This window comes from Octopus sinensis, linkage group LG2 (assembly GCF_006345805.1).
Source record: "Octopus sinensis linkage group LG2, ASM634580v1, whole genome shotgun sequence".
Classification (NCBI taxonomy): Eukaryota; Metazoa; Mollusca; class Cephalopoda; order Octopoda; family Octopodidae; genus Octopus; species Octopus sinensis.
This window is the reverse complement of record NC_042998.1, coordinates 40,511,289-40,528,512: the sequence shown is the minus strand read 5'-3', so window position 1 is coordinate 40,528,512 and position 17,224 is coordinate 40,511,289. Positions and strand designations below refer to the sequence as shown.

Below are 17,224 nucleotides of genomic sequence, written 5' to 3'. Positions count from 1 at the left end.
ATTGACTTTCTTATTTGGGAGTATAAACATGAATGAAAATTATATCTTATTCACACACATCGCACCCATACGCATGCATATTTACGCGCGCGCGTATATGTGTGTGTTTGGGGTAGTAACTGAGGTTATAATTCAATTGTTAAATAAAACAGTCGGAAAAATTTAATTGCGAAACAATCCAAGGGAAACAACTTCTCTTTGTTTACAGAAGTCAATTCTCAAAATATTGTTTTGACAACTTGGCAGCTAGATCTATTTATTTTTCTTTTAGTAAAAACTTTCCATGTTTGTCTAAACAGAACATATTTTAAAGAAATATATCTGGAATATCTTTAAATAGATATATAGTCATTTATCATTTATTTATTATTTTTGTTTTTTATTGTTTTTTTATTTTTCTTGACACCGTGTTGAATATATTTTAGAACATCAACGTTATCAGTGTTCTAGTTACGTCCCCTGACCTCCTGTAATCTTTTTATTTACTATCTGCGAAGTCGTAAGCTTCAGTCAGCAGCTCCTGTCCCATAATAAACAAGCGTTCATCGAACTTCCAATCATGGCCAACCGAGACAAAGTTAGCGACCAACTTAAGCATTACAAGGAAGATCATCCGGTAAATATATTTTGCAAAGCATTTTGAAGTCTTGTCAACGATGTCTCTTCGCAGGTGTATATAATATTCATTTGTTATTATGTATCGAACCAAATTAGGACAAATGTTACGCCCCGTTTACTATATCCATTTTTTGTCTATTTAGTTGCATGGCCGTCTTGTTAGGGTTAGGGTCGCTTTGTTGTAGGCTTTTGATCAGAGAAAGGGATTTCGTTAGTGACCATCTCATGTTTTTGTATATAAAAGCTAGACTGTTAAATAGAGGGGTGAATGCAATTTGAGGAAGATTTGGCTGCCATTCTTAACACGGTCAGAGAACCGCGTGAAGGCTCTTTTGTTAGCTCCTGTCTCCCTAAATGGTCCTTGCATGCGTTATAACGACAACGCATGATCATTCATATTCAATGTTGTAAGCGCTGTCCTAATTATCTCGGTACCTTTCCGCCATGAAAGAGTTAACGTCAATGCAAAATTATTCTTGCTTTTATTTAACATAAAGGAGACTAAAAATATATAATACACTATAGTAATCAACACGTATTTTATTCATAATTTAATATTTCAATTCGCGACCACTTTCGGTTAAGGGCAGTCCTTAAGCTTTTTATAGTCATGGCCCATTCATAATTATCAAATGTCGTTTTACATTTCTTATTTATTTTTTTAATGCTATTTTTGGAAACTGATTTTTCTAAACAAAGCTCGCTTTTGAAATATTGCCAAAACATACTTTTGAGCAGGGTAGATATCTTATGAGTTCGATAAAATAAAGTACCAGTCAAGCACTGGAGTCAATCTAATTGATTCTTCTCCCTATAGAATTTATACAAAACCAGGGCAGAGGGGCTGGCAGAATCGTTAGAATGTCGGACAAAATGACCTTAGGATATTTCCACGATATTTCTACTGACTCCACTTTATGTTCTGGGTTCAAATTCTACTGGGGTCAGTAAAATAAAGTACCAGTTAAACTTTGGGTTGTTTGTATTGACTAACGCCCTCCTCACAAAATATTGCTTGCCTTGTATTTTGCCCTTCGCTACGTTCTGAGTTCAAATTCCACCGAGGTCAACTTTGTCTTTCATCCTTTGAGGGGTCGATAAAATAAGTACCAGTTGAACACTGGGGTCAATATAATCGACTTATCCTCTCCCCCAGAATTGCTGCCCTTGTGGCAAAATTTGAAAACATTACTATAATTATTGCATCAAAGCCAACTTGGTCTTTCATCCTTTCGGGGTCAGAGCACTACGGTCAATATGATCAACTAGTCCCCTATCCCAAAATTTTCAGGCCTTGCACCTTTAGAAGAATGGATTTTTATTATTAGGAAGGCTAGAAGCTGGCAGAATTGTTAGCACACCGAGTAAAATGTTTAACAATATTTCATCCGTCCTTACATTCTGAGTTCAAATTCTACCAAGGTCAATTTTGCCTTTTGCCCTTTCAGGATTGATAAAATAGGTACCAGTGGAGCACTGAGGTCAATATCAATGACTTACCCGCTCCCTCCAATTTGCTGGCCTTGTGCCACAATTTGAAGCCATTATTATTAAGAAGTCAGTGAGGTGGCCAAATGGTTGGCATGTTGGACAAAGTGTTTAGTGGCATTTCATCTGTCTCTATGTCTTGAGTCCAAATTCCAAGGTCAACTTTGTCATCCTTTTGGGTTCAATGAAATAAGTACCAGTTGAATACTGGAATTTATGTAATCAACTGTCCCTCCCTGCTAACTTATAGAAAGTATGCTTATTATTATTACTATTATTACTATAGGAAGCATGCAGAATTGTTAAAACATTGGAATATATGTTAATCCAGATACTCCCATGGAATGTGACCAAATGAGGTTTATTTTTCAACATAGTCCTCCTGGCAGTCCACACATTTCTTCTGTCAGTGTTGCTGTGCTTGGATCCCATTAGTGAAGAAGCTTTCATCGTGTTGATCAAAAAACGTTATCAACAGTAGATATGAAGTCATCATCACTATGATACTGGTTCCCAGCCAAGTGTTTTTTCATGTTGGGCAACATATGAAAGCCAGATGGGGTCAAATCAGGAGAATAGTGAGGTTGATCAACCAGTTCAAAGCCACAGTCATGTACAGCAGCCATTGAAACCAAGGATTTGTGTGCTGGAGCATTGTCCTGATGAAACGAGACCCTTTTCATCAGTTTTCCTGGGCATTTGATCTTGATAACCTTTCATAACTGCCTTAGCAAGCTAGCATAGTACTCTCCATTGATTGTGTAGCCCCTTTGAACATAGTCAATTGATACAGTGCCTTTTGCATGCCAAAAAGCTAAGACCATCACCTTCTCTGCTGATGAAACGATCTTGGTCTTCTTTGAAGTAAATGAGCAGGGTTGTTTCCACTGCATGGGTTGTCTCTTTGTCTCTGGCTCAAAGTGATGAAGCTAGTTCTCATCCTGGGTTAGGAAATGTCTAAAAAAACTAGCTGGATCTGCTTCAAACAATATCAGATTTTTCCCATGATGTGATCAGCCTGGTGTGCTTTTAATCAGGTGTTAGAAGATGTGGCACTCACCTTCTTTATGCAAGGTAGCGAACTAGCAGAAACATTAGCATGCCAGGCAAAATGCTTAGCGGTATTTCGTCTGCCGTTACGTTCTGAGTTCAAATTCCGCCAAGGTTGACTTTGCCTTTCATCCTTTCGGGGTCGATAAATTAAGTACTAGTTATGCACTGGGGTCGATGTATTTGACTTAATCGCTTTGTCTGTCCTTGTTTGTCCCCTCTATTTTTAGCCCCTTGTGGGCAATAAAGAAATAAGAAACCTTCTTTATGCCAATATCATTGTGCAGAATATTCTCAACTCTCTCATGGGATATGCTAATAGCAGTGGTTATTTGATTTATAGGCAATTGCTTATCCATCAGCATGCAGTGAACACAATTGATGTTTTCCTCAGTGATGACAGTTGCAGGATGTCCAGACCTTGGGTGATCTTTAGAACTCTCCAATCCCTTTCCCCTAAATTCAGTTGCCCACTTTTACACTGTTTACAAAGCTGGAGCATCATCTAATGTAGCAGTCGTGTCAGCATGAATGTCCTTGGAGGTTAAACCCTTTTTCTGCAAGTGCTTGATAACACTATAACGTCAAATTTTGTCCATTTTCAAGAGAAGTCACTGCAAGTTACATTTTAAGTCTTCTATGAACAGTGAGGTGTCAGTTTACCTGAAAAAAAACAATGAAGTTATTAATAAGAAAGATTGAAATTAATGCATGCAAGATTTCACAGCTATAGCATCACTCTTTCATAGTCAGCTTAGGAACTTTTCAGTCCACCCTCGTATTTGTTCTGACTCTATATTTTCAGGGTTCGAATCCCACTGTAGTGAACTTTGTCTTACATTCTCCCTCCTCCCAGATCAATATCATAAAGTACCAGTTAAGGACGGGGGGTGGGGGTGATGTAATTGATTAAATCCTTTCCCCTCAAAAATTGCTGGCCTTGCACTTAAATTAGAAATTGTTGTGGTGGTGTTATAATTGTTATTATTAAAAGTTATATGGCAAGTTGGCAGAATTGTTAGCATGCTGGACAAAATGCTTGATTTTGTTTGTCTTTACTTTCTGAGTTCAAATTCTGCTGAGGCTAACATTACCTTTTATCCTTTCAGGATCAATGAAATAAGCACCAGTTGTGCACTGGGGTTGATGTAATTGACTTGTCCCTTCCCCCTAAATTTCTGGCCTATTAAATTTAATAGAAAGAATTATTGTTATTAAAAAGTGGTGGATTGTCAAAATTGGTAAAACGTCAGACAAAATGCCATCTTGGGTTTGTTCTTGCTATTTACACTCTTAAGATCAAATGCCCCCAGGGTCAATTTTGCCTTTCATTCTACCAGGATTGATTAAATAAAGTACCAGTCGAGTACTGGACTAGATTTAATTGAATAACACCTACCTAAAATTCAATGTTAGAAATTTGTCCAAGATACACACAGAGCAATAGAGGCTTTCTGTACGCACATGTTCAGTGTCTGAACACAACTGGCTTGTGGAGTTACGTCAAACAGCTGTTGTCACTTGATGGACAAATCCAGCTGTTAGCCAAAGTCAGTGTGAAAATGACCCTGCTGTTCTCCTTTAATAGGACAGCAAGTAATTTTCCTCTTTAACCCTTTCATTACCATATTTATTTTGAGATGCTCTGTGTTTCTTTCAATTAACTTTAAATATAACAAAGAATTTAATAAAATAACTTAGTTATCATTAAGCTAGTGTTAGGAACATAAATTGTGACTAAGGTTTGGTAGAAGATTTTAATGCAGAATTTTTGAAAATAAGACATTTATACTACAGAGCCAGAGGTGGTTTCAGGCAGATTAGTATCAAAAGGGTTAAGATGACTATAGTGAAAGAAGTTGTGTGATGGGCAAGGCTGAAAGAAGTGGAACATGCACTTTCTTTGGTCAAGCCCTTATTGACATTTCCAATTTTCCCTTCGAAAGGAAGATGAGGATGGAGAGAGAAGTGTTCTCCTACAGTGAAGGTGAGTGGCTGTGGCAAAGATGGCTTGAATGAATGAATCTAAGAAAATATCAATTAGTTAGAAAGCATTTTGGAGAAGGTACTAACCATTAATGGTCAGGGTGAGTTTAGATCTGTTTTGTGTAACTTCATGATGGGCTCTAGTTGGAGGTCCTCCCATATCATGAAGACTTTATCATCCATGTACTCGTGTATTTGTATACTGTGTATACATCTCATTTTTATTTTTTTCCTTCTATCTCATCCAGTTTTATGTAAATCCCTCACTATATGTCTTTGTAATATTCCCTTTTCCTGATGCCCACCTCCTTCTCCAACTTTTAGCCTTTGTACCTTGGAATGGCAGATTGGCAGAAACGTTAGTGCATTTAGTCAAAATGTCTTGTGACATTTATTCTACATTTTCATGTTCTATGTTCAAATTCCTCTGAAGATCACTTTTGCCTAGGTTTGATCATATAAAGAATCTATCAAGTTTAGGGTCAATATAATTGACTAACTTCCTTCTTGCACATTTCTGGCCCTGTCACTATACTTCTGTCAGAAATTGGGACAATGTGTTAACAGAATCAATATAGCATTCAAATAGTTTACAATATTTGCTTATGTTACTTTATGTAGTGTAAGTTTAAAATCTTACTGTAACTTAAAAACTGAGAAAATAGAACAGCTACTAGTAATTGAACTTGTCTAAGATGCTTACTGAGTGATGAAGTCATTTGACATGCTTTTGTTCAGTATCTACGTGTGAATTTGTGGATTTATATCAAACAGCTATTAGCACATGTGGGAAGGATTTGGCTATCAGTTGGGTGTTTCATGAAGAATTAGACCACTGGAAGAGTGGGTAGGCTTCTTCTGTCTGGTGTCTATGATGAAAGAAGTTGTGTGATGGACATGGTTCAAAGGTTTGAAGACAGATGTTTTCTTCTCAGGCCAAACCTTCATCATCTTCTTCAAGTACAACTTGGGGAAGACAGTAAGAGTGGAGAGAATGATGTTACCCACTGTAATTTTCATGGAAATTTTATAAAGATGGGTGAAATGCGGCCACTTCCAGCTGTCCTTCTACAACAGTTCTTGCGGTGGTTTGGCCATGCATGTAGGCGTCCGGTGGGTGAACTGAGCCGTGATGTCCTTCTCCCAACTCCACTTCCCAACTGGCGGAAACACGCGGGCGGGCAGCTGAAGACCTGGGTTACGATGATCAAGGAGGACCTTTCCATTCTCACGGAACCGCAGGTGGTTGGCCTGCGCCGATGGAACCGTGACTGGCTCGCTATCTCCAGTGAACTGGTGCAGGACCGTCATGCGTGGGCTGCCATGGTTCGAGATGTCTCGAGGGTGCTGGAAGAAGCCAACTCAACCCGCCCAGGGTGAATGTCACCTCAAGTACAAGTAAGTAAGTAAGCTAAACAGCTTTGTAGAGCCATTTAGCCATACCAATTTTATAATTTTCATTCACCTTTCATAAAGCTACGGGCTAGCAGCAAGAAGAGAATTTTTGACTTTGGCTTGGCAGAGTAATCAAGTGATATGTATGGGCTGCCCTGAATCACCCTCTATGGTTTCCATATCTTCATTTTGTGGATCCTTTTCTTGTTTTTTGGTTTTCCTTTGTTCTGTATTGAACATGTTATTTTTTATTATCTATTTATTCTATGCAAGCATGGAAAAGTGGAAATTAGAATGATGACGATTATTATTAATGTCTCTATTGTGGTTGTTAGTTTTACTTTTTACATGATGTAAATCCCCACTGTTTCTTGTTTCTGATTTTCCTTTTCTACTGTCACTAGCATCTTGGGTTTTTATGACTAATAAAAGAATTGTTGTTGTTGTGATGAGCAGTACCAAACAAAAATTGGATGTACAAATGTGATTTGATGGAAAAGAAGTTTTGTTAATTTTATTTTGTCAACAAAGAACTTTAGTACATTTGAGTGTCCATCCCATTACCCTGGAGTGGGAAAATAAGGTTATCCTTGGGCATGTTTTAAATATTTTTTATGTTTGTAAACATATGTGCAGGAGTGGCTGTGTGGGAAGTAGCTTGCTTACCAACCACATGGTTCCAGGTTCAGTCCCACTGCATGACACCTTGGGCAAGTGTCTTCTATTATAGCCTCGGTCTGACCAAAACCTTGTAAGAGGATTTGGTAGACAGAAACTATAAGAAGCCCATCGTATATATGTATATATATGTTTGTGTGTCTTTGTTTGCCCCCCCCCCAACATCGGTTGACAACCGATGCTGATGTGTTTACGTCCCCGTCACTTAGCGGTTTGGCAAGAGAGACCGATAGAATAAGTACTAGGCTTACAAAGAATAAGCCCTGGGGTCAATTTGCTCAACTAAAGGTGGTGCTCCAGCATGGCCACAGTCAAATGACTGAAACAAGTAAAAGAGTAAAAGGCTGCGAGATGGCAGAATCATTAGCATGCAAGGCAAAATGCTTAGCATGGTCGCAGTCAAATGACTGAAACAAATAAAAGAATAAAAGAGAGTGGCTGTGTGGTAAGTAGCTTGCTAACCAACCACATGGTTCCGGGTTCAGTCCCACTGCGTGGCATCTTGGGCAAGTGTCTTCTGCTATAGCCCCGGGCCGACCAATGCCTTGTGAGTGGATTTGGTAGACGGAAACTGAAAGAAGCCTGTCGTATATATGTATATATATATATATATATATATGTGTGTATGTGTTTGTGTGTCTGTGTTTGTCCCCCTAGCATTGCTTGACAACCGATGCTGGTGTGTTTACGTCCACGTCACTTAGCGGTTCGGCAAAAAGAGAGCGATAGAATAAGTACTGGGCTTACAAAGAATAAGTCCCGGGGTCGATTTGCTCGACTAAAAGGCGGTGCTCCAGCATGGCCGCAGTCAAATGACTGAAACAAGTAAAAGAGTAAAGAGAGAGTAGTAGTTCATGAGAGCCAGCTCTGAGACAGCATGAACAGATGCCAACCACAAATATGGTAGCAGCAAATATACCTCCAAAAATTATGAAAGAAAAATAAATTAAAACAGATTCAAAAAGAGATAAGCAAAAATGCAATTGCACAGACCCTTTTGTAAACACAAACATTCACACTTTAACCAACACATGTGATAAAGTGTCTAACAGTATCTTTTCTGGATCTTTATGTTCTGAGTTCAAATCCTGCTAAAGTCAACTTTGTTTTTCATCCCTCCAGAGTCATTAAAATAAAGTGCCTGAGGTCAATTTAATTGACTAGCCTTTCCCAACAAACCTCTATCCACCCACATCCACTATTCTTCTGTCCCCACTCACCTCATATCTTGAGCATCCACCTTGATACCTCATAATCATTATCTTATTTCTTTCCAGTTCCATACAGGTTACTTTCACCCACTCTTCTATATTGTGAGTAGCCATGTAGCTCCTCTACAGCAGGAAATCTGTTCTGCTTGGGCCGCCTTCTCTCATACTTTAACCCTTTATCACTTAGTCTAAAGCCACCTCTTTCTCTGCTGTAATCCCACTCAGTAAAAGGGAACCTTTGTCTTACAAGCTGCACAGCAACCCTCACTAATGCTGGTGCTATGAAAAAAGCACTCTGCTCATACTGTAAAGTGGTTGGCACCAGGAAGAGCATCCATCTGTAGAAAACATGCCAAAGCAGACACTGGAGAATTATGCCACTATAGAACATGGATGTTAAATGATGATGATAGAAATTATTATTATGTTGATGTTGTTTGGTTTGTTACATGTTGATAAACAATGTTAAATATTTACGAAACCTCAGTAACTTTTTCATATTTTGTTGCTGGATATCAATGGTTATTATTTAGCAAAGGTTATAGCAAAATTTTATGTCTGCTATTTCATAAAGGACCATGTTGCTTGCTTTCTAATTTCACTTTCCAGCAAGAATATTTTACTCACCATATATGTTGGTAACAATTGATACCAAATTATCATCTGAGAAGCATATTTCACCACATTTTTACAAAGATTAGTGCTTATTTTCCCAGAACATAAGTAGTTTAGATGATTGATGGCTAGCAGCTAGTATATGAGAAAATCTCTTTTATCATTGCTTTGTCTTTGGTAAATGGAATCACTGTAATCCTACTGTGATGTAACTGTATGCAAGCTATAAAAGTAGCATGTTAAACTAAATGTTTTACTATATCTAGTTCAGTATTATACATTTTTTGGACTTTTTAGAGATGCAAAACAATTTTTACAATATTTACATCTACACATTTTAAGAGATTTGGTTTCCAGTTGTCTTCAGGTGTCATTGTAGCAAGCTGGATATGTAATAGGAGACTCTGTTTTTAAACTAAGGATAGCAATGCACTTATCCACTTGGCTACTCGTGCATATATGTCGGCATGGAAGCATAGTAGAATTCAATCTGATAAAATGTAAACATCCAGAAATAAGATTCCTAAGAAAGATTAGTGATCAAAAAGTGTGCAGATGTATACATCAAAGAGATTTTTCATGTCTAAATATTGGGAAATAGTAATCTTAAATAAGGTGGTAAGCTGGCTCTTTCTATATATTTACATTCTGAACTCAAATTCCACTATGATTGACTTAACTTTTCATTGTTTTGAGGTCAATGAAATAAGTAGGTCAAGTACTGGGGCCGATGTAATTGACTCGCCCGTCACCTCAGATTTGCTGGCCTTGTGCAAAAATTAGAATGAATTATTTAATGAGTTAAATCATGGTAGTAGATCGGAAGAATCATTTGGGCATTGGAGAAAATGCCTTCTAGTATTTGTTTCATATCTTTATGAGTTCAATTGTTGCCAAGGTCAACTTTCCCTTTCATCTTTCCAGGATCAATAAAATAAAGTGATATATATATAGTGCAGGTGTAGCTGTGGGGTAAGAAGTTTGCTTTGCAGCCACATAGTTCCATGTTCAGTCCCATTACATGGCACTTGGACAAGTGTCTTCTTCCATAGCCTTGGGCTAACCAAATCCTCGTGAGTGGATTTGGTAGACAAACATTGAATGAAGCCAGTCGTGTGTGTGTCTGTCTCCCACCACTACTTGATTACTAGTGTTGGTGTTATCTACATTCCCATAACTTAGTTTGGCAAAAGAGATTGAGAGAATAAGTACCAGGGGGTCAATTCATTTGGCTAAAATTCTTTGAGGCTGTACCTCTGCATGCTGCAGTCTAATGACTGAAACAAGTAAAGGATAAAAGATAACACATCTTAAATATTCTAAATAAAACATTGTAAGTAGGTAGTATTATTGATTTGTTTATTTTTTACTGTTATGTATCCATTTTTCCTTGCTTACATAGTCGGGTTCTGTTATGCTAATTTTGATGAATACCCTTAGTGTTGCTATCCATCCAACTGTAAAGTAGGTGTAGTACTGTTCCCCCGCCCTGATCTGCCAAGCAAATTGAGACAAATACAGTTATGGTGTTCTTTGCTCAAGTTCACAACATATTATTGGATATTGTAAAATATTTGAACTATGATCATTAGAAAGTTGTCCTACATCATAACTTCATACCCACTGTGCCTCCAGTGGCTGTTGTATCTTCTATGAATGTACTTAAGGGTGCAAATAACAATAATGTGAAGTTGTAGTTATAGTAATAAGATATATCATTTATCATTTAAACAAGCCCTATCCAGCCAAAGTATTTGACCTGTTTTATGTTTAAACTGACCAGATCTGGCCTCTCACATCTGTCCTACAATGTCATTCTAAAAATAAACAATCACATTATTCATATCTCAAAGTTACAAGATAATACTTAATTAATTCAAAGCAATATGAATATATAAGCATTATATCTGACAGGGTATCTGAATACTAAAGTGTTAAAGCAGAGTTTCTTTATGTGAGTTCCACAGAAAATGTCTGGGCTTCTTCAAGATTATGTGTTTTTTAATAAAAATTTATTTTATAAAACAAATGTTATGTTGTCATATGGGTTTTTTTTTATACAAATAAACTCTCTCTTAAAGCATTGTTTCATTTAATGTCATTTTAGAATTAGGATGAGCCTGTCGCTCAGGATGAAAAGTAGACTGTATGATGCATGTGTGTGAACTGTCATGCTACACTGCAGTGAAACATGGGCCATGACTGCTGAGGACAAGCGTAGGCTTGAAAGAAATGAAGCTTGTATGATCTAGATGTGTAATGTCAGTGTGCATACATAACAGAGTGTAAGCGCCCTGAGAGAAATGTTGGACATGAGAAGCATCAGATGTGGTTTGCAAGAGAGACGACTGCGCTGGTATGGTCATGTGTTACATATGGATGAGGACAGCTGTGTGAGGAAGTGCCACTCTCTAACTGTGGAAGGAACCTGTGGAAGAGGCAGACTCAGGAAGACATGGGATGAGATAGTGAAGCATGACCTTTGAATGTTGGGCCTCACAGATGCAATGACAGGAGACCAAGACCTTTGGAGATATGTTGTGATTGAGAAGACCCAACAACGGAAGTGAGATCGCAGCCATGGCTGATGCCAATGTTGCATGTCCAGCCCATTTAAAAGTACCCTTGATGTGTCGGGCGATATGATATGTTTAAGAAGACCTGTTGAGTCAAGTAAAACCAAAATCACAGCTGTGGCCAGTGCTCCCTGACTGGCTCCTGTTCTGGTGGCACATAAAATGCATCATCCAAATGTGGTCGATGCCAGTGTTCCCTGACTGGGTCCCATGCCAGTGGCACGTAAAAAGCACCATCCGAACATGATTGATGCCAGGCCTGCTTAACTGGCTCCTGTGCCGGTGGCACGTAAAAAGCACCCATTACACTCTCAGGGCATCCAGCTGTAGAAACATTGCCAGATCAGATTGGAGCCTGGTGCAGCCACTGGCTCTCCAAACCTCAGTCATACCATCCAACCCATGCCAGCTTGGAAAATGGACATTAAACAATAATGATGATGATGATATGAGGCTGTCCTTAAAATATATATATAGGGTCTACAATTTGGTGGAAATCATATAATGGACTCTGCCCCAAAATAAGAACTGCTGACTTAGAATAAATCTAGAAGAATCTGATGCCTTAATAAAGTCTAAATAATAATGACCCAGAAATCTAAAGAAAACTATGTAGAAGTAGTGCAGTGCTTCTTATATATGGCATTCCCTGGTTTTATAATTTGTTAACTGCTTTTTCTCTATAGAAAGCTAATTCACCCAGAATATGTAAGAAATTAGCAAACTATTAATTCTCTTTTTACATTGTAAGAAGCTCTTCAATCTATTTCCTATTGCTTTCTTATATCACAATGCTTGAAGTGAATTACCACACTAAGAAACCTTAGTTTTATCTGCAAAATAAGGTCAACTTACATTGGCCACTAGCACTCTGTCGGTTATGACGATGAGGATTCCAGTTGATCTAATCAATCAAACAGCCTGCCCATTAAATTAATATACAAGTGGCTGATCACTCTATGGACATTGCATACTCTTAACGAAGTTGTCAAGGAGATTCAGTGTGATGTAGAATGTGACAAAGCTGGACCTTTGAATTACAAGTACAACTTGTTTTTGCCATGTAAGTGGACTGAGGCAATGTAAAATAAGGTGTTTTGCTCAAGGACACAATATATCTCTGGGAATCAAACTCATGACTTTACAATTGTGAGCTGAATATACCAACCACCAAGCCATATTGGCAACTCACTGTTTATTGACAAAATTTGACCGACATGCATTACATTGATAAGCAAGACCCTCCTTAAAGTGACAAAAATATCATGGTTGTGTTGAAACAATGAAAAGGGTTATTGTGAACTATGAACCTAATGAGGCCATTGTTCCAAATTTAAGAGGCTTAGCTTATAACATCTCATTTTAGAAATCCTTTCAAATTTTTATCAATGTTTTTGTAGTTTTTAAAATAAATATTTTGGATAATAAGTATTTACTACTTATAACCTTTATTGAAACCATAATATTAGTGAATAATTTGCCACGGGTAAATATGATAATTGGTTAATTGTTTGTAGGTGGATCACTGGCTAGTAAATGCCTTCAGCGAATTGCTGTCAGTGATTTTCTCCTGTAACCATTTATATAAAACATGATATTAGATAAATCAGATTTTGTGTAAATAATAAGATTTATACATTTCTCTGAAATCAGATTAAATCCATTACTTTTTAATCTTCTCTCAATTTCTCTACTTAACATATTGTTCAGTACATTGAGAAAAAGTTGCATGTTCTACTGCAAATCACTGAGATAGTAATTAATTTTAATTTCATTAAAGTTGTAAAAGAAAATGTGACTTAAATTTCTTTTTTAAATCAGTCACTTTTAGGTTTCAGATTTTATTCCGTCATATCATTTGTTCATACTGTGCCAGTTCTTTATCAGTTTAGTTGTCACTCTTGAACTCTATTCAATCTCTTGAATTAATAATTGCATTATCTTTGAACAATTGCATTCAATAGATATGAAGATTGTAAACAAGGTTTCAGATTAATAAAGGAGAACGTAGATCTTGCATACTATGTCAAGGACACTTATGACATAAATATGATGTCTCTAACTTACAATCAAATTTGCGTCATTAACTTACCTCAAAGACTGAAACAAAGTCACAGAATTTTACCTTTTACAATTCATTTTTTTATTTTTTGCACTGATTTTACTATATTTTGTTACCATAAAATTTTTATGGACTAATTCTCTATGAACCCAGCACAGGTGTGGCTGTGTGATAAAAAGCTTGCTTCCCAACCACATGATTCTGGGTTCAGTCCCACGGTGTGGCACCTTGGCCAAGTGTCTTCTACTATAGCTTTGGGCCAACCAAAGCCTTGTGAGTGGATTTGGTAGACTGAAACTGAAAGAAGCCCATCGTGTCAAATTATTAGGCAGCTCAGTTTTTCGCAATAACAATTTATTTGTTCAAATCCAGATATTTTTCTACTGCACGATGATAACACCCATCTGCATGTACTGCCATTTTTGTTAAAGGCATCATTTTTACCATCCTAAATTTTTAGGTAGATCTAATAAAAATGCTGATTATGCAAAAACAAACATTTATTTAACGCAACAATTAATTTTTAACAACAAACATAATCATAACGGACTTTATAATGAACATAATAATATGTTTGAATGGAAATAATACAAGAAATATGATCTCATAAAGTTCTTAATGATGGATGTATGATCCTCCACATGAGAGAACGTCCCTGATGCATTTATCCATTGAATTTGTCAAGGTAACTATTTCATCTGGTGTAATACTGTCAGCAGCATCCATAATAGCTTCCCGGAGTGCATGTTTCATTGAAAACGGCTGTCCATCTATATATATTTTCCTCTTCAGAACACTCCATAGATTTTCAATTGGGTTTAAGTAGAGTGAACATGCTGGCCACTTCATCAAACGGTGTCCAGAGAAGCCTGATTGCTGTAGGTATTCCAGATATTTCTTTGCTGCATGGAAGGGCGCATTATATTGCATGAATACCAGCGTTCTCTTTAATGAAACTTTCTGCTTCTTCAACCATGGCTTAAAATTGTCCTCCAAAATGGCAACATAGGCATTAGATACCATCTTAATTCCCTCTAGAACTTTCCAAGGACCAACTAACTTGTTTCAATGATGCCAGCCCAAATCATGACTCTGCTTCCCCTTTGTTGGCATCTAAAATGATGGGGACGATTTCCGCTAATTGCAACCCATCTTTTACTCCACTCATCTAGTCCATCTAAGGTAGTACAGCATTCGTCAGTAAAGAGGACTTTTGAAAAACCCATCTTCATGTAGTCTTCTGCCCATTTGACTCTATTTTGTTTATGAACAGCCTTCAGAGGGATCCTTGTAACAGGTTTTATACTCTTGGCTACCTGCTTCAAGAAGCGACACCTGGTAGATTTCGAAATGTCTTCCCTACCACAACGTTTAAACACTTCTCAACTTGTCAGACCCATATTCTTCGCAACTTCACTTGTTATACGTGACAGGTATGCCTGGAAACAACCCTCAATTTACCCTTATCAGCCCTTAAAAGGGCAACAGAAGACTCCACAAATTTCTTCACAATTCGATGATCTCTTCCCAGGATCTTTGATATTTTCAATGTTGTTTTTGTTTTTCCACATTCTGAGATGATGGTGGACTTCTCATTTGATGTTAAATCACATTTTTGACCCATAATAACACTTTTATTGGGCACTTGCCTAATAATTTAGGACAGTAAAATTGTTGCTGTTTCATAAAAATGATCGCCTTTTGTTTACATCTGTGTGGATCCAATTTATTTTACTACAGTATGCGCAAGCAGATGTTGCAATCATCCAGTGAAAAATATCTGGATTTGAATGAATAAATACTCTGTTATTTCAAAAAAACAGAGCTGCCTAATAATTTGATATGCAGTGTATATATGTATATATATTTATGTGTGTGTGTCTTTGTATCTGTGCTTGTCCCTAACCATCACTTGACAACCGATGCTGGTGCGTTTATGTCCCCAAAACTTAGTGGTTCGGCAAAAGAGACCAATAGAATAAGTACTAGGCTTACAAAGAATAAATCCTGTGGTCGATTTGTTTGACTAAAGTGGTGCTCCAGCATGACTACAGTCAAATGACTGAAATGTGTAAAAGTGTATGTTCATCAATATGTAATTGAAATATCATTAATTGCTAACACTTATGCCATTTTATTCTAAAAATCATATAACCAGACAGATTTATCAAAATTCTGAAACCTAACAGAAACCAATTAAATCAACAGAGACTCTCCTATGCAAACCCTCAAAAATTCTAGTAAACCTCATCTTTGGTATCACCTACCCATGCATGCCTCTTTCAGCTGAAAGCATAGATCTTGAGTGTTGGAAGTTATCTGCCTTCTCCCATTTTTTTTTAACAAATATCTCCATAATTTTTACATACATACATGCATAGCATAAACACAACCCTGTATGTAGATGACATTGCATTTACTGCCTCTCACCTACCCTATACATAACAAATAAAGAGTCAGTGACTCTGACTTGTTATTGACCAACTAGAAACCTAGTTGGAAATTAATTCAAAGGCACCAGCTCTATTCTTATCAGTGACACCAAAGAATATCAAACCATCAATTGTCAGACTCAAAAACATGAATACATTATATACACAAAAGTCAAATATACTAGGAATAACCTACAGCACCACTCTAGTATTTATTATACACATTGGACCAACAAAAGAAGCTATGTGGTTGCTTAATCTGCTAGAAATAGAAACCAGATCTCACCCTGCTATCTTATAAAAGTACACAATGTTGTCCTGTGTTTGGGATAAAGACAGATGGTCATGGCTAAGGTGACTTCAAATATGGTCTGCTCAGTCAAAGTGGACTTTGGAATGAACATCTACCACAACAACAACAACCACAGCACTCATAGAAGTCATGGTAAAAAAAGAAAAACGATGCACAAACATACTTATTGGCATCACATTTTGCCAACACACAAAATCAAACAACAGTACTGTGCATAAATTACATTAAATCCATCATGAATTCTACATGACTTTCTGTGGCCTCCAATCTCTTTAATAAAGAAAACAAAACAACACATTTTGTATTGTCACCAACAACACAAATATTACTTATCAATGTAAAACAAAATACTTAAAATGAAAGGTCAACAAACTATATGAGGAGCACAATTTTATGTCATAAGTTCCAACCCACAAAATTGCTGTCATTGATTCAGCCCCAGTGCGCAGCACCATGGGCAAATGCCATCTATTACAGCCCTTGAATGGATTTCATAGGTAGAAATTGAAAGGAATCCATCATGTGTGTTTGTATGTACCTTTGTCTTGACATCATCGTGTGATGATTGTAAACAAACATCACCATCAGACAAGGTTCTTCTCAGACTTCTTAATATCCAGAGAATATTATGGCAGTGAGCTGGCAGAAACATTAGCATGCTGGGTAAAATGCGTAGCAGTATTTCGTGAGCAGATGATGTCAAAAGTGTAAATTCATCATATTTACATGAAATATATGCAACACAAACAGTAAAAGACAAATACACTCAAGCCAAAGAGGGTACTACTATATGGCCACTT

At 37.1% G+C, this 17,224-nt stretch overlaps 1 protein-coding gene across 1 annotated transcript in view; it reads left to right on the top strand.

Moving 5' to 3' along the window:
* Window positions 1–436: 436 nt before the first annotated feature.
* The window catches only part of LOC115228352 (catalase), a 55,382-nt gene continuing 38,594 nt past the window's right edge, over window positions 437–17,224 (top strand). Inside the window, exon 1 of the mRNA XM_029798954.2 lies at window positions 437–616. Coding sequence (XP_029654814.1) covers window positions 560–616 — 57 coding nt within the window. The 5' untranslated portion in view covers window positions 437–559. The remainder of the gene's footprint in view (window positions 617–17,224) is intronic.